Source organism: Rattus rattus, chromosome 2 (assembly GCF_011064425.1).
Source record: "Rattus rattus isolate New Zealand chromosome 2, Rrattus_CSIRO_v1, whole genome shotgun sequence".
Classification (NCBI taxonomy): domain Eukaryota; kingdom Metazoa; phylum Chordata; class Mammalia; order Rodentia; family Muridae; genus Rattus; species Rattus rattus.
Window position 1 is genome coordinate 172,996,227 of NC_046155.1, and position 20,904 is coordinate 173,017,130.

Here is a 20,904-nt window from a genome sequence, read left to right on the forward strand (position 1 = left end):
ATGGTTTAATATATAAGAAAACCATCAACGTAATCCATTATATAAACAAACTGAAAGATAAAAACCACATGATCATTTCATTAGATGCTGAGAAAGCATTTGACAAAATTCAACACCCCTTCATGATAAAAGTCCTGGAAAGAATAGGAATTCAAGGCCCATACCTAAATATAGTAAAAGCCATATACAGCAAACCAGTAGCTAACATTAAACTAAATGGTGAGAAACTTGAAGCAATCCCACTAAAATCAGGGACTAGACAAGGCTGCCCACTCTCTCCCTACTTATTCAATATAGTTCTTGAAGTTCTAGCCAGAGCAATCAGACAATAAAAGGAGTTCAAAAGGACACAGATTGGAAAAAAAGAAGTCAAAATATCACTATTTGCAGATGATATGATAGTATATTTAAGTAATCCCAAAAGTTCCACCAGAGAACTATTAAACCTGATAAACACCTTCAGCAAAGTGGCTGGGTATAAAATTAACTCAAATAAATCAGTAGCCTTCCTCTACACAAAAGAGAAACAAGCCAAGAAAGAAATTAGGAAAACGACACCCTTCATAATAGTCCCATGTAATATAAAATACCTCGGTTTGACTTTAACCAAGCAAGTGAAAGATCTGTATGATAAGAACTTCAAGCCTCTGAAGAAAGAAATTGAAGAAGATCTCAGAAGATGGAAAGATCTCCCATGCTCATGGATTGGCAGGATTAATATAGTAAAATGGCCATTTTACCAAAAAGATCTACAGAGTCAATGTTTCCCCATCAAAATACCAATCCAATTCTTCAAAGAGTTAGACAGAACAATTTGCAAATTCATCTGAATAACAAAAACCCAGGATAGCTAAAACTATCCTCAACAATAAAAGGACTTCTCTGGAATCATATTCCTGAACTCAAGCAGTATTACAGAGCAATAGTGATAAAAACTGCATGGTATTGGTACAGAGACAGACAGATAGACCAGTGAATAGAATTGAAGACCCAGAAATGAACCCACACACCTATGGGCACTTGATTTTTGACAAAGGCCAAAACCATCCAATGGGAAAAGATAGCATTTTCAACAAATGGTGCTGGTTCAACTGGAGGTCAGCATGTAGAAGAATGCAGATCGATCCATGCTTATCACCCTGTACAAAGCTTAAGTCCAAGTGGATCGAGGACCCCCACATCAAACCAGATACCTCAAACTAATAGAAGAAAAAAGTGGGGAAGCATCTCACACATGGGCACTGGAGAAAATTTCCTGAACAAAACACCAATGGCTTATGCTCTAAGATCAAGAATCGACAAAGGGTTGGGGATTTAGCTCAGTGGTAGAGCACTTGCCTAGCAAGCACAAGGCCCTGGGTTGGGTCCCCAGCTCTGAAAAAAAAAAAAAGAAAAGAAAAAAAAAGAAAATAAAAGAATCGACAAATGGGATCTCATAAAACTGCAAAGCCTCTGTAAGGCAAAGGACACTGTTGTTAGGACAAAACGACAACCAACAGATTGGGAAAAGATCTTTACCAATCCTACAACAGATAGAGGGCTTATATCCAAAATATACAAAGAACTCAAGAAGTTAGACTGCAGGGAGACAAATGACCCTATTGAAAAATGGGGTTCAGAGCTAAACGAAGAATTCACAGCTGAGGAATGCCGAATGGCTGAGAAACACCTAAAGAAATGTTCAACATCTTTAGTCATAAGGGAAATTCAAATCAAAACAACCCTGAGATTTCACCTCACATCAGTGAGAATGGCTATGATCAGAAACTCAGGTGACAGCAAATGCTGGCAAGGATGTGGAGAAAGAGGAACACTCCTCCATTGTTGGTGGGATTGCAGACTGGTAGAACCATTCTGGAAATCAGTCTGGAGGTTCCTCAGAAAATTGGACATTAAACTACCTGAGGACCCAGCTATACCTCTCTTTGGCATATACCCAAAAGATGCCCCAACATACAACAAAGACACATGCTCCACTATGTTCATAGCAGCCTTATTTATAATAGCCAGAAGCTGGAAAGAACCCAGATGCCCTTCAACAGAGGAATGGATACAGAAAATGTGGTCCATCTACACAATGGAATAGTACTCAGCTATCAAAGACAATGACTTTATGAAATTCATAGGCAAATGGATGGAACTGGAAAATATCATCCTGAGTGAGGTAACCCAATCACAGAAAAACACACATGGTATGCACTCATTGATAAGTGGATATTAGCCCAAATGCTTGAATTACCCTAGATTCACAGAACACTTGAAACTCAAGAAGGATGATCAAAATGTGAATTCTTCACTCCTTCTTTAAAAGGGGAACAAGAATACCCTTGGCAGGGAATAGGGAGGCAAAGTTTAAAACACAGGCTGAAGGAACACCCATTCAGAGCTGCCCCACAGTGGCCCATACATATACAGCCACCAAACTAGATAAGATGGATGAAGCAAAGAAGTGCAGGCTGACAGGAACCGGATGTAGATCTCTCCTGAGAGACACAGCCAGAATACAGCAAATACATAGGCGAATGCCAGCAGCAAACCACTGAACTGAGAACGGGACCCCTGTTGAAGAAATTAGAGAAAGGACTGAAAGAGCTTGAAGGGGCTTGAGACTCCATATGAACAACAATGCCAACCAACCAGAGCTTCCAGGGACTAAGCCACTACCCAAAGAATATATATGCATGGACTGACCCTGGGCTCCAACCTTATAGGTACCAACGAATAGCCTAGTAAGAGCACCAGTGGAAGGGGAAGCCCTTGGTCCTGCCAAGACTGAACCCCAGTGAACGTGATTGTTGGGCAGAGGGTGATAATGGGGGGAGGATGGGGAGGGGAACACCCATTTAGAAGGGGAGGGGAAGAGGTTAGGAGGATGTTGGCCCAGAAACCGGGAAGGGGAATAACAATCGAAATAAGAAATACTCAAGTTGGGGTTGGGGATTTAGCTCAGTGGTAGAGCTCTTGCCTAGGAAGCCCAAAGCCCCGGGTTTAGACCCCCAAAAAAAAAAAAAAAAAAAAAAAAAAAAAAAAAAAAGAAAGAAAGAAAGAAAAAAGAAGAAAAGAAATACTCAAGTTAATAAAGATGAAAAAACAATTTTAAATTTTGTAAAGTTACATTCTTTGAGCAGTATAACCTCCTAAGTCTCAAAATCATATACATAGGGGCAAGGACATGACTCAGTGGGTAAAGTGCTTACTACATATAAACATGAAGGTCCCAGTGCTGACACAAGGCTAAGCTTGTTGTGGTACCTGTAATCTCAGCACTGAAGAAGCAGGACAAGCAGAAAGCCCTGGAGCTAGCTGGCCACCCAGCCCAAGCAAATCCAGAACCCTAGGTTCAATAAGAGACCCTGCCTCAAAAAAAGACACTGGGGGGGGGCTTGCAAAGAGTATAGTGGTAGGGTGCTTGCCCAGGACACATCTGGTCCTGGGTTCAACCCTGAGAACCACCAAAAATCAAAACAGGAAATATGGTGGAGAGTAACTGAGGTAGACACCTGACATTGACCTCTGACCTACACACACAAAACATAGACAGACGTACACACACATGCATATACACTCAATGAATACACACACACATCATATAATAGGTGTTATTAAAGATATTTTGTTCTCTTCTTTTTTCTGTTTTTTTAAGATTCATTATTTTATGTGTATATATTTATTTATTTTATGTATATAGGTGCACTGTCACTCTCTTCAGACACGCCAGAAGAGGGCATCCCGCTCCATCTCTTCCTTTTTCTATTCATCCATCCATTCATTCATTTTGGTTTTTTTTTTTTTTTTTTTCTTTTCTTTTTTTTTTTTTTTTAGCTGGGGACTGAACCCAGGGGCCTTGCGCTTGCTAGGCAAGCGCTCTACCACTGAGCTAAATCCCCAACCCCTCATTTTGGTTTTTCAAGACAGGGTTTCTCTGTGTAGCCCTGGCTGTCCTGGAACTCTCTCTGTAGACCAGGCTGGCCTTGAACTCACAGAGATATTTGCCTCTGCCTCCCAAATCCTGGGATTAAAGGCTTGCGCCACCACCCCCTATTTTTGGTTTTGTTTTGTTTTGTTTCGATTTTTTTCCAAGATCTTTAAAATTTTATTTTTAAGTGTATGGGTTGGGTTTTGTTTTGTGTTTTGCCTGCATATATGTGTATGCACCATGGGCATGCCTTGTGCCCAGGGACCAGAAGAGGCCACAGGATCTGTTAGGACTGGAGTAACAGACAGTTGTAACAGCATCCTCTGGGGTGCTGGGATCAAACCCAGTTTCTCTGGAAGACTGGCAAGTGCTCGTAACCACTGAGCCCTCTCTCCATACCAGTTTTTCTAATTTTTTTAAATATTTGTTTGTTTGTTTATATGTATATGAGTACACTGTCACTCTCTTCAGTCACAGCAGAAGAGGGCATCAGATCTCATTACAGATGGTTGTGAGCCACCATGTGGTTGCTGGGATTTGAACTCAGGACCTCTGGAAGAGCAGTCAGTGTTCTTAACCGCTGAGCCATCTCTCCAGTCACAGTTTTTCTATTTTTTTTTTAAAACAGGATCTCATAAGCTGGGCACGGTGGCACACATCTTTAATCTCAGCACTCAAAGAGGCAGGCAGAAATCTGTGAGTGAGCTCCAGGCCAGTCTGGGCTATGCAGTGAAATCCAGTTTCAATAAATCAAACAGGGGCTGAAGAGCTGGCTCAGTGGTTAAGAGCACTTGCTTCTCTTTCAGAGGACCTGAGTTCAGTTCTTAGCACCCATGTCAGTCAGTTCTCAACTTCCTGTAACTCTGGATCCAAGAGATCTAACCTCCTCAGCCACCTGCATATATGTAGCATACACGCGCATTACGTATATATAAATAAAAGTAGTCAAAGTAATTAAAAACAAAACAAACAAAAACATAGAAATAGATATAGAGTCTCACTGCATATGCCCGGAAGGCATGGGTCTATACTGTATGTAGCCAGGCTAGCCTCAAACAGAGATCCACAGGCCTCAGCCTTTCCTGAGTGCTAGGACTAACGGTGTGCCTGGTCCTCACACAGCCACCAGAGGGCGCCAGGTCATACTGGTCACAGCTTGCTCTCTCTCACCTGATTAAGTCTTCAGGGAAGGGTCAACAATTTCTTCAGGATCTGGTCCCTTATCTCTGATTGTCATCTGCTACCTGTCCCCTGTCACCCAGCTGAGGCCACATGGGATTCTTGCTTTTGCAGAAACACACCCAATGCATTCGCGCCTCAGTTCTCTCCCTCCCTTCACCTCTTCTCCTCTCCTCTCACCCCACTCAAATCAGATCTCATGTAACCTAGCCTGGCCTTGAACTCACTATGTAGCCAACGATGACCTTGAAGTACGCCTCTCCCTGCTTCTATCTCCAGGTTCTGAGACTGCAGATGTTTGTCACCACACCCAATCTTTGCAACATCATCCCCTTTTTCTTTCCCTTAAAAAATTTATTTGTTTGTTTGTTTATTTGTTTATTTATTATATGCACTGTAGCTGTCTTCAGACACACAAGAAGAGGGCATCAGATCCCATTACAGATGGTTGTGAGCCACCATGTGGTTGCTGGGAATTGAACTCAGGACCTCTGGAAGAGCAGTCAGTGTTCTTAACCACTGAGCCACCTCTCCAGCCATACCCCCTTTTTCCTTAGTTGAAATAAATTGCTGAACTTACTGCTACTATGATAATGATTTTGGTTTTTCTCAAAACAGGGTTTCTCTGTGTAGTCCTGGAAGTCACTCTGTAGACAAGGCTGGCCTCAAACTCTTGATTCTGCCGCCTGACTGCTGGGATTAAGGGTGTACGCCCCACTGCCCAGCGCTGAATTTATTTTTATTTTATGTGTATATTTTGCCTGCATTTACATGTGTATTACATAACTGCAGAGCCAGTAGTGGCCAGAAGAGGGCAGTGGATCACCTGAGACTGGAATTACAGATGGCTGTGAGCCACAATATGGGTGTTGGGAATTGAACCAGGGTTCTCTGGAAGAGCAGCCAGTGTTCTTAAACAGAGTCATCTCTCCAGCCCCTTTATTAGGGCTCAAACAGCAAGATCAGAGGCTGGATTGATGGTCCATAATTGGGAGGGCTTGCTGCCCTTCCAAAGAACTGGAGTTTTGTTCTCAGCAACCAAGTCAGCGCTCAAGACCCTTGTAACTCCAGCTCTGGGGATCTAACACCCTCTTTTGGCGCGAGCGCGTGCACGCACGCGCGCACACACACACACACACACACACACACACACACACACACACACACACATTCTCTCTCTCTCTCAAAAAGAGAGAGAGAGAACAACAATATGCATTTTTGTTTCTTGTTTGAACAGAGTCTCACTATGTAGTGTCACTATGCCTCTGCCTCCCACATGCTGGGAGTGAAGGTGTGTGTCACCAAGTCTGGTCTTGATTTGTTTTTGTTTTGTTTTGTTTTGTTTTTCCGGAGCTGGGGACCGAACCCAGGGCCTTGCGGTTGCTAGGCAAGCGCTCTACCGCTGAGCCAAATCCCCAACCCCTTGTTTTGTTTTTTAAAGCAAGGTCAGCTAGTGTCTGAAATAGCCAAGTGGATCAGATTAGAGAAAGAAAAGGATTATTCGAAGAGTATTGAAGCTGGTCTGGCGGGCTCCCATGGGGTCGCAGGCAACCTTTCTGAGCTATCTGCATGCATAAGCTATGAGCATACACAAGACACCATTGCCCTTTCCCCTAGTAATCTCCTAGACCAGAAGACAGTCAGAATGTCTTCCCGCCTCTTTATGTGCTCTCCCCGCCCCTGCCGCTCCCCCTCTCTCTCTGACACGCTCGCACATGCACGGGCGCGCGCACACTCACACACACACACACACACACACACACACACACACACACACACACACACACTTGCTGTATGGCCCAGGCTAGACCATGAACTCCTCAGCTCACCTGTATATAACATTCCTGTATCTAATGCATCTGCAACAGACTTAACTGCTGAACTGTAGGAAGATTTTTTAACAATTTATTTTTATTTTTATGTGCATTGGTGTTTTGCCTGAGTGTATGTCTGTGAGGGTGTTGATCTTGTAGTTAACAGACGGTTGTGAGCTGCTATGTGGGTACTGCGTCCTCTGGAAGAGCAGTCAGTGCTCTTAACTGCTGAGCCATCTCTTTCTAGTCCCTGTATGGTACGGAAACTTTTAAGGAAGCTTCTGCCTACTCCGGGAAGAGACCATCCCACCAGTCCCAGGGGAGGGAAATTCTAAACTAATACCACCAATTCAGATGCCAATGGCAGGTCTTGCTCCATACTTTTGATTTCTCTCCTGCTAAAAATAAACTCTGGCCCTTACTCCACCTGTGCTCCAGTGTTTTCAGAAACAGAGCAGAGTCAATGACTGTGGTTATTGGGGTCAGAGGAAATGTGGGAGTAGGCATCTCTCCACACATAACTTCTGCCTCTGTGGATTGACCCATTCTAAACATTCTGTCCTACAAATGGGGTCTTAAGAAACTTCACATTTGGTTTTTCACTCAGCAAAGCCATTTTAAAATGTATGGTGTCAATCCCAATGGTGGGCCTGCAAGATGGCTCAGCAGGTAAAGGTGCTTGCTGCCAAACCTGATGGCTTGAGTTCAAACCCTGGAACTCACATAGTGGAAGATGAGAACTGGCTCCTGCAATAGCTGTCCTGTGACACCTATACGTGCCCATGACAAACAAAAAAGTAAAATTCCCTTCTGGGTGTGTCTGTGAGGAGTTTCTAGAAAGGGATTAGGTTCCAAGGGCTCTGACCCCATGCATCACTGGCATCTCAATGGGTTCATGATGTGACTGATGTCTAGGAGGTGAAGAAGTTAGGGGTGGGGCCCAGCTAGAGAAACCATCACCAGGGCTGTCCTCAACATACATCTTGTCCTGGTTCCTTCAATTGCTCATTCTCTCTGCTCCTGGGTCACCTTGCCTGAACTATTCTCTTCAGCCATGCCCTTCCCACCATGATGGACTGACCTAGCCTCTAAACCTATGAACGAAAGCAAACATTTCAAGGATGGAAAATAGTTCAGCAGTTTAGAGAAATTGCTCCAGAAAACACATGTTCAATTCCCAGCACCTGGATCTACCAATGAGCCATGTCCCCAGCCCCTCACTGGGGGATTCTGGGCAGGGCCTCTACCACTGAGCTAGACCCCCAGCCCCTATGTTCTAGCTGGGACTCTAGGAATCAACTAACTCGTTCTCCCTATAGTCTATACTGACTTTCCCCAAGAGGTTAGCAAGCCATCTACCTGTCTCTTCAGAAGGTAGCTATTATAAATCTTCCTTTTTTAGTTTATGCCTGGTTGCCAAAGAAGTCAAGAATTGTTTCTGGCTGGGCATAGTGGCATATGCCTTCAATCTCAGCACTCAAGAGCCACAGGCAGTAAGACCTTGGGGCAACCAGGACCAAGAATTTCTTCCTGTGACTACAATCCGCTGTATTTCTACACAGCTGACTCCAGTCTTCAGACTATTTTCCTCCAAGGGTGTTTGTGATTTTGTTTGTAGCAGCTCTTAGTGGTGGATTTGAATTCTGTCAGGAACGTTACAGTCCTCTTAGAATGTAGATAGGAGCTTGTCAGGCAGACTGATCAGTGGTTTTAAATCTCTGTGCATTTTCTTTTTTAAAAATGACCTTTGGAAAGGTTTCTCCAGGACAAGAACATCATGATAATAAAAAAAAATAGCAAGCAAGCACTATAAAATAAATAGGCAAAGGGGAGACTCCCACACATTCCCCATAAAGCCTTATCCTGAAGGCTATTCTTGTCACTTCTTCCTCTCTCCCCTCCTAGAAAGGAATGTTCTGCAGAATAGAGAACAGTGCTTTATGTGTGCACTGGGACAGATGGCAGGGGCAGGAGAGGTAGGAAAGTTGCTGGAGTACATAAAGAACATCTTTTAAGTGACACTTTCCAAGTATCTAAGGAGTCTCGAGTCAGCCTCTGACACAAAACATCCATAATGACCGACCAGGAATCTAGGAACTCAATGGAGGCAGGGTGGAAGCTCAGGGCCAGAGGAGGCCACTGGGGCACCACCATATGGGTGATGGCATGGTTTGGATGTGGTGGTCTCTGTCACCAGGTCACCGAGCCTGCAGCCTGGCCATGGCCCCTCAAGGCAAACTCAGGAAATGCAGTGAGGCCGCAGGAAATGTGTGTTCCACATGCAGTAAATGGCCCATGCTCCATCTGGCATTACCATCAGAGCAACCTGGGAGGGAGGGAGCCTGGTTACCAACTCACAGGCTGTTCCCCACCCCCACCCCGCACAGGCTGCCAACCCATGTTCCAATTTCAAATCTGGATGTGTGACCTCCTTCCTGAAGGTGACTTAGCCTTTCTGTGTTTCCAGTACAGCATAGGATACTGCCCATCTGAATGACTGCGTGCTAAAGTGAGTAAGACAGGGCCATTTTCTCCAGCCCTGTTTGCAGACTGCTGATACGGGGTGGGGAGGGGGTGCTGGGGGAGAGATAAACAAAGAGTCCTTTTCCCAGGCTGATCTCACTCCTGGGGGCCGTGAGGAAACTGGGGAATCTGGGAGAAAGCTTAAAGCCTAGTACTGTGAGAATGGGAGGAAGTGTGTGCTGGCCAGGGGTTTTTGTGTTCTGGTGCTGCGTGAGACTGACCGTACACTCTGGCATGCAGTCAACAAACTCTGTGCCAAGCTGCTGGGGCAGTGGGACACCAGCAAATTCTTTATCATTTTCCCCCAAGTGACTCCAATATTTTTATACTGAATTTTTTTTTTCCTGTTAAAACAAAAATCTCAAAGCTGTGGCTGTTGGGAATGTGTTCACTTAAGTTTTGGGTTCAAACCCCATCATCTTTCATAAAGCAAGGCACAGTAATGTATGACTGTAATCCCAGCACTCAGGAGATGGAGGCAAAAGGATCAGAAGTCCAAGGCCCTCCACTGTGACCAGGAGATTCAAGAATAACCTGGACTACTTGAGACCCCTGCCTCTTTTAGACTAGAGACAATTTGGAGGTTGAGAATGTTTGTTGATCTTAGAAAAGACCAGAGTTCAGTTCCAGTGACTGACAAATGCCTGTACCTCCTTCAGGATAGCTCAAGGCCCTCCTCTTTGGCAACATACTAACAGAGGAGTGGAGAGATGGCTCAGTAGTTAAGAGCACTGGCTATTCTTCAAGAGAACCCAGTTTTGATTCACAGAACATGATGTCTGGCAACCACATGTAACTCCAGCTCCAGGGTCCTCCTGAGTTAAAGGAGATGTTCTGGAGATACTGGCCATTGGGAAGTTCTGGCTAGATTCTCTTATCCTTCACCCTAATGAGAAATCCCACTGCATCAAGTAGCAGACCCTAAAGACGCACAGGGCAGTGCTGCTTTCTGAATGGGGGCTTTCTGGGTTGCTTCACCTGTAGCTTGAAGGTCAGACACTTGACATATTGATTCTGGTTCCAAACCCCTTTCACTCTAGAGCAGGAGACAGGGGTCATATGGTGCCATGAAGCATTTACAGGGAACCAATTATGAGTGCTTCAGCAATGGGACCCCACATGGCAAGGTTCTTAGACCCCTTCCCACTTGCCAAGGACCCATGGTGAATTTTAGTGGTCACCACACTTATTACCTAGACCACATGGGCTACAAGCTCTCCTTGCTTTTGCTATGCTGTTCATACAGCAGTATTTAATTTCACTGTCAGTCACGGGCAAGACCGCAATCATGCAGGCTGAAAGCCCTGTAGATGATTGTTTTTCTCAATTCTCTTTCAAGGAGTAAAACCCTCCTCTCTCCCTCTATTGATCCTCCACATGTGGTATTTTGGGACATGTCATACTGAGTAAGACTTTGGCAGTGTGGAGAGCAATGGGTTATAGACACTGTTCTGAGATTAGTGAAACTTAAAACTGAATCAATTATAAATACTAGCAAGGCGTGGTGATGCAATCCCAGAATTGGGAAGAGGAAGCAGGTGGATCAGTTAGAGTGGCCCTCAGCTACATGAGACCCCACCCAAACAAAAACTACAAAAATAATGGAAGTTCAGAAGAGAAGCAGAATGCCAAGAGTGATAGACGCTACCAGGAAAAGGGACTAGAGAGTATTAGGAAGGTCTACAATTTACAATACAACAGAGATTATGGAAGACCACAGTGAGATCTGAAATGAGCAAAGATCCAAAGGAACTAAAGAAGAAAAGGATTATCCACAGAAAGTGGGGGTGGCTCAATAAAGTAGTCATGACTTCAGCAGTAGAGCTCTGCCTAGAATCCCCCAGTGAGGGGCTGGGGGCGTGGCTCAGCGGTACAGTGCCTGTAGAGCTGTGGTCTCCACATATTCAGCACTGATGGCAGGCTGTGGTGGAGAGGAGCTGTGTTATCTAAGTCCTGGGCAGCAGAGGAGGGTCAGAAATGGGGTGGGTAGACTTTAGGGGAGAGGACACTGCTTGTAAGAAAATAACAAGACCCCAGGGTTGGTCACAGCACTTTATTGAGGGGCAGAGGCTCCGACATCTGTACAGCTACAACCTGAGGACAGAGAGTAGAGCTGAGATGGATGAGTGGAGGGGTGCATCCCACAGCCTTTCTCACTTAGTACCCCTTCTGATTTGAGACTACACCCCCTCTTTACCTCTAACTATAGATTCCTGGGCCCCCACTGGTTGACCAGTCATGGGGTTTGGGAAGGGCCTGACACTGGCAGCTTTCAAAAGGGAGGAAGGCTACGTTGGGCAAGGTAGACCACAGCTCTCAGAATGACAGTCAGCCACATGCCAGTGAGCCTCACTTACTGAATCTCGCGGAAAGCCCGCTTCTCCACCAGCTTCACTTTGTATTTGCGCTTGAACCTGGAGAAGGGGAAAATGTGGTGAGCATCCCTTTTCTCAGGGTGGGGTGGAGGGTGGGAGGGAGCGTGGAAGTGTCTCAATCCCCTCCTGCCCTTCCCACTGTGGCAGATCTTACTTGGCTCGTTCCCGGGGCTCAATCATATTTCTCTTCTGGAAGCTTTTGAACCTGTCTCGGAGAATGTTACCTTCTGGCTGTGGGACAGAGGGACGGAGAGACTTTAGCAGGATCCTAGATAGCACTGGGGTTCAGACAGCTCAGCATCTTCCTACAGCCTACAAGGAGTATCCCAAATACATCCTGCTGAGCTCCAGGGGACTCTATACTGTACCAAAGTCAACACGTGCTATCCTAGCTAGGCTCAGAGAACAGAGGCTACAGCTACAAAAAGTGAGAACCCCAAAGCCAGGCTAGGTCCCGGGTGTGCACAGCTTGAGGAGACCCACTAGGGACTGACACAGATAGGCTGCGACAAAAGGCCTTCTAAGGGTCAGAGGCTTACACCAGCACCTGCCCTACCCACCTCACCCCCAACCCTGTGCCCTCAGTCCCCAGGCAATGGCCCAACTGGCCCAGCCCAGGGCAGCCATGGTGTCGCCCACAGCCCAAGAGGGCACGGGGAGCAAGGATGGTTATCATCACCGGGCACAGGGTCCCCCATAGCACCCTGCCACCCTCATATCAAGTACCTTCAGTTTCCTGAGTGAGTCAGATAGCTCAGAGCTGAGCTGCACATCAATGTCAGGGGCCTGGTACCTGCAGAACACAGGGTTGAAGACACTCAAGAGATTTGGCTCTCACAGAGCCAGGAAAGGAACACATTATAGCCCGCAGACCTCCATTTCCTGGAGCCCTACCCTGTGCCTTACTTGAGCCGTCCCAGCCTTCTGGGTTTGTCAGCCTCTGCCAGTCGCTGTATGCGCCGCTGCTCCTTCCGGCGTGCCAGCTCTGCCAGCCTCCGGGCCACCTGGGCCTTGATCCCACGCAGCCTGAAGAGTTCTTGGTGCTGAAGCCGGGCTGCCCTCAGTGCAGCCTGCTGCACCCGCTGTGGACAGAGGGTAAGAATTCAGCCCAGGGCCTTTCTCACCCAGGGCCCCACAAAGCCATTCCTGTCCTTTGATGGCACTGGTATCAGGTCATTCAACAGCTGTTTGCCTTGTCATCCACCTCTGTCTGAGAGCCCTGGGAGGTGATGCTGAGTGCCCTGTGTGGCCATAAGGGCCGCAGAGTAGGGTGCTCACCAGCTTGCGAGCAGCCTTCTCCCGCCGCCGCTGCTGCTCTGTCTTCTTCTCCATCCTCTTCTCAGGACCAGCAGCACCAGTGGGTGAGGTCTCAGTGGCCCCATCGTCAGCCTCTGGCTGCTCAGCACTGCCTGGCCCATCCTCATCCTCAGACTCTTCGAGCAGGCCCTCACACATCTCCCGAAACACGGACTCCTAGAGAGCAGGGTGGTCAGCAAGTGAGGGGAAGTGGGGTTATAGGCCGTGACAAGTGGTGGATGGGGCTTACCTGGGTAGCAGCTTGCTCTGCAGTGGGCAGGGCCAGCTGTCGCTCCAGCTTTTCTGCCTCTTTCTCACGTTGCAGCTCCACCTCATGGGCCTCTCGAAGCAAGGCCTGGGCAAAGGTGAGAGTTCAGGGTGAAGCTAGCATCAGGGATGCCCCTCTGATCCTACCCCATGCCTGAGTGTTAGCACTGGTCCAGCTCATGGTTCCACCCTCTCTACACACAACCAGTGGAGATAGCTGAGCTATTCTCACCCTCATACCAGGCCAGGTTCTCGTTAGATGGTCTGGTCCCTGAGCAGACAACTTCCAGGGAAGGAAGCAGGTGGAGGCTGAGGTTGGGGAAGAAGGGACTATGGGGGAGGGCAAATGGGGACAAGGACTCCAGACCATGAAACCTGCACCAAGTTAGGTCAAGAACCCACTGCACACCAACCTGGTGATCTTCAAAGGTTGGGTTGTAGGAGGCTCCCGCAGGAATCACTTCCACTGCAGGCACCTGGGAAGGCTTGATGTGGAGTCGTGGTGGCCGCTGGAAGAAGACAAGAGCAGGGAGGCAGGATGAACTCCATGAACCATCAGTGTACCACTAAAATGCCTACCCTGAAGCCCCAAGGCCAGCATGAGACTGTTAAGAGATGGGGCTGTCTGACAAGGTAGGACTCAAGAGAACTGAGTCTTACTAAAGCCTTCACCCTACACCCTTTTCTGCACTCAGCCTTCCACCACAGGAGGCACCGATACCATGGAGCAAAGGTCCCCATTACCAGCCCATCAGTCTGTCTGAGTTTTATTGTGGAGATATAAAGGACCAGGAGCCAAACATAGGAGCTCTCCCATCTGGGGTGTAGGGACTCAGGACTCATGAGGCCAGGATAGAGGCTACAAGCTAGCCAGCCAATCTATAGGCTCACACCCTGCACAGGGGACACCTGTCCTGGGACTGAGCAATCTCTTCATAGGAAGTGCTTTGCAGCCCTCTCCTACAACAGGCCAAAAGACCAGTGAAGGAAATGGGGCAGCATTTGCTTTTTCTTTTTTCAGTCTGTTTTTTTTTCTTTCCCAAAAGGGGGTTTCTCTGTGCAGCCCTGGCTATCCTGGACCTCACTCTGTAGGCTAGGCCTTTTGTTCTTGCCTCCTGAGTGCTGGAATTAAAGGGGGTAAATCACCACTGCTCGGCTTGTGGGAAGTGCAACATTTGCAAACACATGTGACATGCTGGGTCTAAAAGGTCTATATGCCCTGGCACACTGCCACATCAGCTGTGCTGTAGGCCTTCTACTGTCACAGCAAAGTATGGGTGATAATTCTGATACCTACATGGTCCAAAAGTCCCCAGGAGGCATGAGGAACAGATCTTCACATCAGAACTCTCAGGTGACCAGAGTGCCCTCTACTGCAAGCTCTCGTGCCCACCCCATCTAGTCTTTTTCCTGATAAAGGCCTTATACTAACTGGTTTCCTAGTAGTTCAAACTTCCCCAACCTGGTCCCCTGAATTCTGAGACTACTGTCTTACGACTTTGCTCCCCACACACACGTGCTGACTCAGGGCCCACTGCATACCCACAGCTGCACGGGTCTCTGGCCCTGCTCTGCCTTGTAGCTTCTGTGCCTGAAGCCCCCCTGCCTATGGCTGGCTTGTTTCTCCAGGTCTCTAGTCCCAGGGGCTTTTCTCCAGTGCTGGCTTCTGCCCTCCCTGAAGTCTGTCTCCTAACCTCTCAATTCCTGGAGACACACAACACACGAATGTGAAGGCCAACATTTCTTCCAGTCTCACAGGGAGAACATATCACCCCAAAAGTGCTAAGATTCCATAGCACCTGCCCTCCAGCAGCCAGCATTTAGAGCTCAAGATGATGGCCACAAACCAACCTCCAACCCACAGTGCCAGTGGAGGGCACTGGGCTGTTTTCAGGCACTTTTTCTTTAACCCACGGTTTTCCAACTGTCATAGACAGGCTGTCAAGCCATACTCTACAGTTTGAGGAATAGAGGCACTGAGGTGAGGTTACCTTCCCAAGGTGGGTTATCATGGGAGCTAGGACAGGGACACGGAGAGAGGCATGGGGACCATGGAAGAGTCGCCCTCCCTGTCCCACTGCCTGCCTATGCAAACTTACCCTCACGCCTTTCTTCTTGGTCTGCTCCAGAAAAAATGCATCCTGACCGATCAAAGGCTTATCCAGAGGATCTGCAGGGGAAGGAGAGCAACTGCAGCGAACTTTCTAGCAGAGAAGGGGGTTTGTGCCCAGGAACCCTACCAGTCCCTCCACACTGCTAAAAATGACAATGAAATCCAGGCAAGGGAAGAAGATGATCAGACCTCCAGGGTCTCAAACCACATCCAGACAGGACTTCATAAGTGAGGAAGACTGAAGAATGAGGGGGGAGCCCCATAGATGGCACTGAAGACCTCAAGTCTCCCTGCTGGAAGTCTGCCAACATCTGTACGGCATGCCCTTGGGTGCCACATTGTTGGACAGTGTACAATATGGACAACTGCCCACATCACTCATGCCCATCTGCAAGAGCAGAATCACTCACTGTTTGGGTTCCAGAGGTCATAGAAGGGCCGCTCAATGATATCCTGGGGCCCAGGTTTGGTCTTTGGTGCAGGAGGGTTAAGAAGCCGGGCCTGTGCCTTGCGCACATCCCTGGGCAGCTCTCCCTGCTTTGCCAGTTTCTCCCATAGCTCCTCCTTTCGCCTGAGCTTCTTGGCATTGGGGACCTGGTGTGCAAGGATGCTGGGTAAGGAAAGAGTGGCAACTGGTAAGGCAACAGCTGGGTGTGATGAGGCCCTCCCCGCTGGGCTGTTCTTGCTGCTCAGCAGCCTTCCGGCCTACCTCAGCACAGCCTTGTCAACCAGCTCAGCACAGGACCTCATACCCACCACTGCAGTTAGATCTGAGCATTCACAACACCACATCCTCCCAGACTCCACCTCAGGGCAGCTGGGCCTACTAGCCTGACCTCTCCTAGGCTGACACTAAACCTATTTCACCTAGGTCCAGCACCTTCTCTACCCCACAGCCGGATTCAGGCTGCCCTGCTGCCTTAACACCAGGACTGAATCCTCTAAGACACTCTCCAGAGTCCCAGCTACACTCTAGTCTGCTCTCACCACGCCCTCCTCCTACAGTCTTCAGGGACTAGGGCTGGAAGGACTTACTCTTTGGGAGCAGGGATCTTAGAATGATTCTCAAGAGCAAGGTCAACCCGCAGGGGTTTCTGGAGATGCTTTGACTTCTTCTGGACCCAGGTCCTCTTCTTGCGTGGTTCTGCAGCAGGGGAAGAGACTTTATCTTAGGCCTCCTTCCCTCCCTTTATAAACCAATCCCCAACGTCAGGTCAACCAGGGCCTAATGGCCTGCAACCTAGGTTATTCAGCACAGAGCCTAAGGTTCCCAGACTGATCTTATACACCTACAAGGGAAGATCCTAGAGGTAGAACCCAGAGTCCCAGATCTGACCTACCATGGCCTAGGCCAGCAAGACAGGCCTTGTGATGGGGACTATGTCCCCACACAACTATCTGGAAGGAGAGGACCTCAGAACTAACAGGGCAGGCACACAGGGGTACTGAGACGCAAGCTGTGGCCATCTCTTGGCACTCTGCTTTCTACTCTCCAGAGCCCATCAGGAGAACATCAGATACTGCAGAACACACTAAGGAGGCCAAGTACGGTGGTGCACACCTGTAACACTGAAGCTCTGGAGACTGAGGCAAGGGGATCAAATCTTTGGCCAGCCTGAGCTAAACAGACAGAACCTAATTCCAAAAAGTGAAGAGAGGGCTGGAGAGGTGGCTCAGGGGTTAAGAGCACTGACTGCTCTTCCAGAGGTCCTGAGTTCAATTCCCAGCAACCACATGGTGGCTCACAACCATCTGTAAAGAGATCTGATGCCCTCTTCTGTTGTATCTGAAGACAGCTACAGTGTATTCATATAAATAAATGAATAAATCTTTAAAAAAAAAAAAAAAGTGAAGAGAGCATGGGAGTATCGGAGGAACACACATAAGGCCCTGGGTTCCACCCAGCACTGCAAATAAGAGCAGCATCAACAAATCATGAAAGATTGAGCGCCAAATGGCAAGACTGTGCAGTGACAAGGTGCTAGCCACCAAGCCTGGCAACCTGAGGTTAATCCCAGGAACATGAGGGAAGAACTGACCCCTACATGTGGTCATGCCAGGACACATCCTAGAACACGAACACACACACACACACAATTAAAAATGACTATAAAAACAAAAAGTGAGGGGCTGGAGAGGTGGCTCAGTGGTTAAGAGCACTGACTGCTCTTCCAAAGGTCCTGAGTTCAATTCCCAGCAACCACATGGTGGCTCACAACCATCTGTAATGAGATCTGATGCCCTCTTCTGGTGTGTCTGAAGACAGTGATAGTGTACCCACATACATAAAATAAATAAATCTTTTTAAAAAAAAGTTCCCATGTCCCCATGCAGCTTCCCTGGGTTCTCCTGACCCTGTCAAGGTTGTGCATTCCTTAACAGGGCCCTTTGACTCGTGCTGTGCACACTAAGGTGCCTGGCTGTTGAGATGCTGCCAGCTTGCTCTGAAAAGCCATTGGCTGTCCTGCAGGACCAGGCATGGGCTTGTTTTCAGTACCTGTTGAACCAGGCTGCCCATTTTCAGTTTTTCTGCCACACTGGTGAAAACCTGATTACTCATCAGAGCAATCCCTAACCTGCCCTTGTCCTCGTGCCCCAGCAGGTCCAAACCCAAATTCTAGCGGAATAAAGCCATCTTGCCAAGACATGTTTCCTTCCTACTGACTACACATCCTCTTGTTCTCTTTGTTTTGTGACAAGGGCTCACTGTGTAGTCCTGGCTGTCCTGGAGCTCACTCTGTAGACCAGGCTGGCCTCAAACTCAGAGAACTTAAAAGTTGTGGGTCATCAAGCTTGCTGTCATGCTCTTTGGGGTGGAGGAAAAAATGCTAAAGGATACAGCTCAATAAAACCAAACAAAAACGAACACTTTTCTTAATTATTCCAAGCTTGCTCCCCATCCATTCAAAGCAATCCTTTATACTAAAGATGGTCCCTTCTAGCCTTCTGTGGTAGAGCACACCTTTATTTCCTGTACTCAGGAGGCAGGCAAGCAGATCTAAGTTTGAGGCCAATATGGTATAAATAGTAAGACTGTTTCCAAAATAAGAAGGAAAAAAAAAAAACTGCTTTGCCTTAAATTACATCATCAATGAAGATCTCACGGGATGCAAGACTCGTAGTTACCAGCACACAACTTCACAAAAGTACTCCTCACCTTTTTTCTTGAGTCCAGTGTCCACGAAGAAGAGCTGTTCATTTGGGGCCTCTGCCAACAAGCCACTGAAGGATAAAAACGCAGACTATTTGCCAAAGTAATGCTGGAAAGATAACAGACACTCCTAAAATGGAGTCTTAACTTTTGGGGCCCATCCCAACGCCTCCTCAAACTATGGGGTCCTCAGGCTACATCTGGAGCTTTCACATGATTCAAAATGTACCACGATGGGGGGAGCGCGTACTTAATTCTCATTCACTTGTAATTCAAACTCTGTGGCAAAGGCTTTAACCCCGGCACTCAGGAGGCAGAGGAAACTGAGTTCGGAGCCAGCCTTGTCTACATACCGAGTGCCAGGCCGTCCAGAGCTACCTAGTGAGGCCCTGTTTCAAATTAAAAAAAAAAAAACTAGAAGAAATTTTAAACTTTGTCGGGATTTCTGGATGCTTATTTGTTAAAGACGGTAATAATAAGTCTTCCACACCGAGCCTGAACTCCCGCTCCATCGTGCACCAGGCCGCAAACAACCAGACCCAGCCACCGGAAGTCCCGCCCCACGTACCCGGTCGTGCGCTCTTGTAGTCGTACATCTTCCAGGAACTGGTCTACCTCTAGCCCCAGCGGCTCCTCAGCGAGCCTCCTCCAGCCGCGCTTCTTGTTTCTGGGGCCCCGCCGCCGCCGCCTCAAAGCGGGATCCACCGAGGTGGGCCGCAGCCCCAGGAAGTTAGAGTCCGCCTGGCTTTTCGAGCCGCGCTTATCACCGCCTCTGTTACTACTCGCAGCCATCTTCTTAAAGGAAGAGCGTAGTGGCTCAAACTCCGATATCCGGTTTGGAACGTGCGCAACTCAGTGACGTATATACGACGCACTTCCCGTTTGCGACCATCTTAGTAAAGTGTAGTTTTACATCTTAGCAAAGGAAAAATCTCTCTCATTCTTTTTTTTTTTTTTTTTTTTTTTAATTTTTGTTGTTTTTCAAGACAGGATTTCTCTGTGAGCCCTGGCTGTCTGTTAACTCACTCTGTAGACCTCGAACTCAGATCTGCATGCCTCTGCACCAGCAATGAGCAAAGAGCTAGTTACTAGATTAGAGGCAACTGACCAATGCCTACACCATTGAAGGATACCCATCCCTTCTTCCCAAATAGTAACTGCCATGAGGGTGGAGTCCAGTCAATTTTTCTTTAACTCTTTTTTTTTTATTAAAGAAGATGCTGGGCATAGGGCTGCCAAGATACCTCAATAGGTAAAGGGAGCTGCTGCCAAGCCTCAGATTAATCCCCAAAACCCATATGATGGAAAGAAAGAGCCAAGATCTGCAAGCAGTTTGTTCTCAACCTTCACAGGGTATGCTGTGGCATACATGCCTACACAGAGTTATGAAATATAATGTGGCAAGGGGATATTTTTGGAGGGCCCGGCTAAGGTGTACCCCTGAGAAGTTACACCACAAAACAGATCTGGTGTATAGGTTTATTGGGGGAGGCAAGGGAAGTGTAGACTTGGGGAAGGGACAGAGGCAGACAAGTGGACATGTATACAGGTAGACAGATGGGGAGCAGTGCCATGAGGGCAGAGCCGGGGGAGCAGAGAATGAGAGAGGGAAAGTTGGCAGTGGAGAACAGAAAGATTGAGTTGGGGTGGCAGGTGGGTCCTATCTACTGCAAACACCTGGTATATCTGGCTGCCATAGGTCATGATGTAAGCATTTGCTGGATCCCTGAGAGCAGGCCGGTGGCATTGCCTGTATAACACACACACACACACATACTAAAAGGGAAAAAAAATATCTGGGTAGTGCTGTTCATGACTAACCCTATCTACCTTCTCAAGAGGCACTGAGGCAGGAGGATGGCAAGTTCATGGGACAGCAGAATGAGTTCAGGGTAGAGAGACTGTCTTAAAATGAAAAACAAGGGTTGGGGAATGGCTCAATGAGTAAGAGAGCTTTCTGGACAAACAATAAGGACCTGAATTTGAGTCCCCGAAATTTAACAAATGAAAATAAAGATAACATTTTTAAAGTTCCAAACTTAGAATATTGGTGCCTAGCACCTGAGTGCCAGTCAACTACCATTGCCTCCACACCCTTCCCCCATCCCCAGACCCCTGGAAAGTGGTAGTCATCCAAAGAGATCTACAAAGGGTTTTGTTTTTATTTTTGTTTTCCAGTCGTGCTAAGAGTGGAAAACTGAGCCCCGTGCAAGCAGGGCAAGTACTGTTAACACTGAGCTACAGCCCTAGCCACACCACACATTTAGTTT

The 20,904-nt window shown here is 47.6% G+C and overlaps 1 protein-coding gene and 1 non-coding gene across 3 annotated transcripts; both read right to left on the minus strand.

Moving 5' to 3' along the window:
• Window positions 1–11,470: 11,470 nt before the first annotated feature.
• Window positions 11,471–19,452, minus strand: Nop53 (NOP53 ribosome biogenesis factor). 2 transcript variants are annotated; one of them, XM_032894412.1, is made up of 13 exons: window positions 19,203–19,452; window positions 18,641–18,705; window positions 16,519–16,627; window positions 15,894–16,093; window positions 15,470–15,540; window positions 13,784–13,879; window positions 13,354–13,458; window positions 13,086–13,280; window positions 12,714–12,889; window positions 12,534–12,600; window positions 11,962–12,038; window positions 11,790–11,846; window positions 11,471–11,526 (listed from the first exon to the last, which is right to left on the minus strand). In XM_032894412.1, the coding sequence occupies exons 1-13, from the start codon at window positions 19,424–19,426 to the stop codon at window positions 11,520–11,522; spliced, it is 1,449 nt and encodes a 482-aa protein (XP_032750303.1). In that variant the 5' UTR covers window positions 19,427–19,452; the 3' UTR covers window positions 11,471–11,519. The 2 variants fall into 2 exon arrangements, with proteins under 2 accessions (XP_032750303.1, XP_032750304.1); XM_032894413.1 differs by having other exon boundaries at window positions 11,472–11,846; window positions 19,203–19,448.
• On the minus strand, window positions 12,384–12,492 carry LOC116895078. Its single transcript, XR_004387247.1, has one exon. It is a non-coding gene; the product is annotated as a small nucleolar RNA SNORD23 (small nucleolar RNA).
• Window positions 19,453–20,904: the final 1,452 nt, after the last annotated feature.

What these genes read in the sequence shown, in the direction of transcription:
- Nop53 (XM_032894412.1), bottom strand. Translation starts at nt 19,426, where the DNA reads ATGGCTGCGAGTAGTAACAGAGGCGGTGATAAGCGCGGCTCGAAAAGC. An exon ending in CAACCTTTGAAGATCACCAG is followed by an intron (nt 13,459 to 13,783) that starts GTTGGTGTGCAG and finishes ACCTTTGCCCAG; the next exon opens with GCCTTGCTTCGAGAGGCCCA. An exon ending in AGAAGGCTGCTCGCAAGCTG is followed by an intron (nt 12,890 to 13,085) that starts GTGAGCACCCTA and finishes CTCTGTCCACAG; the next exon opens with CGGGTGCAGCAGGCTGCACT.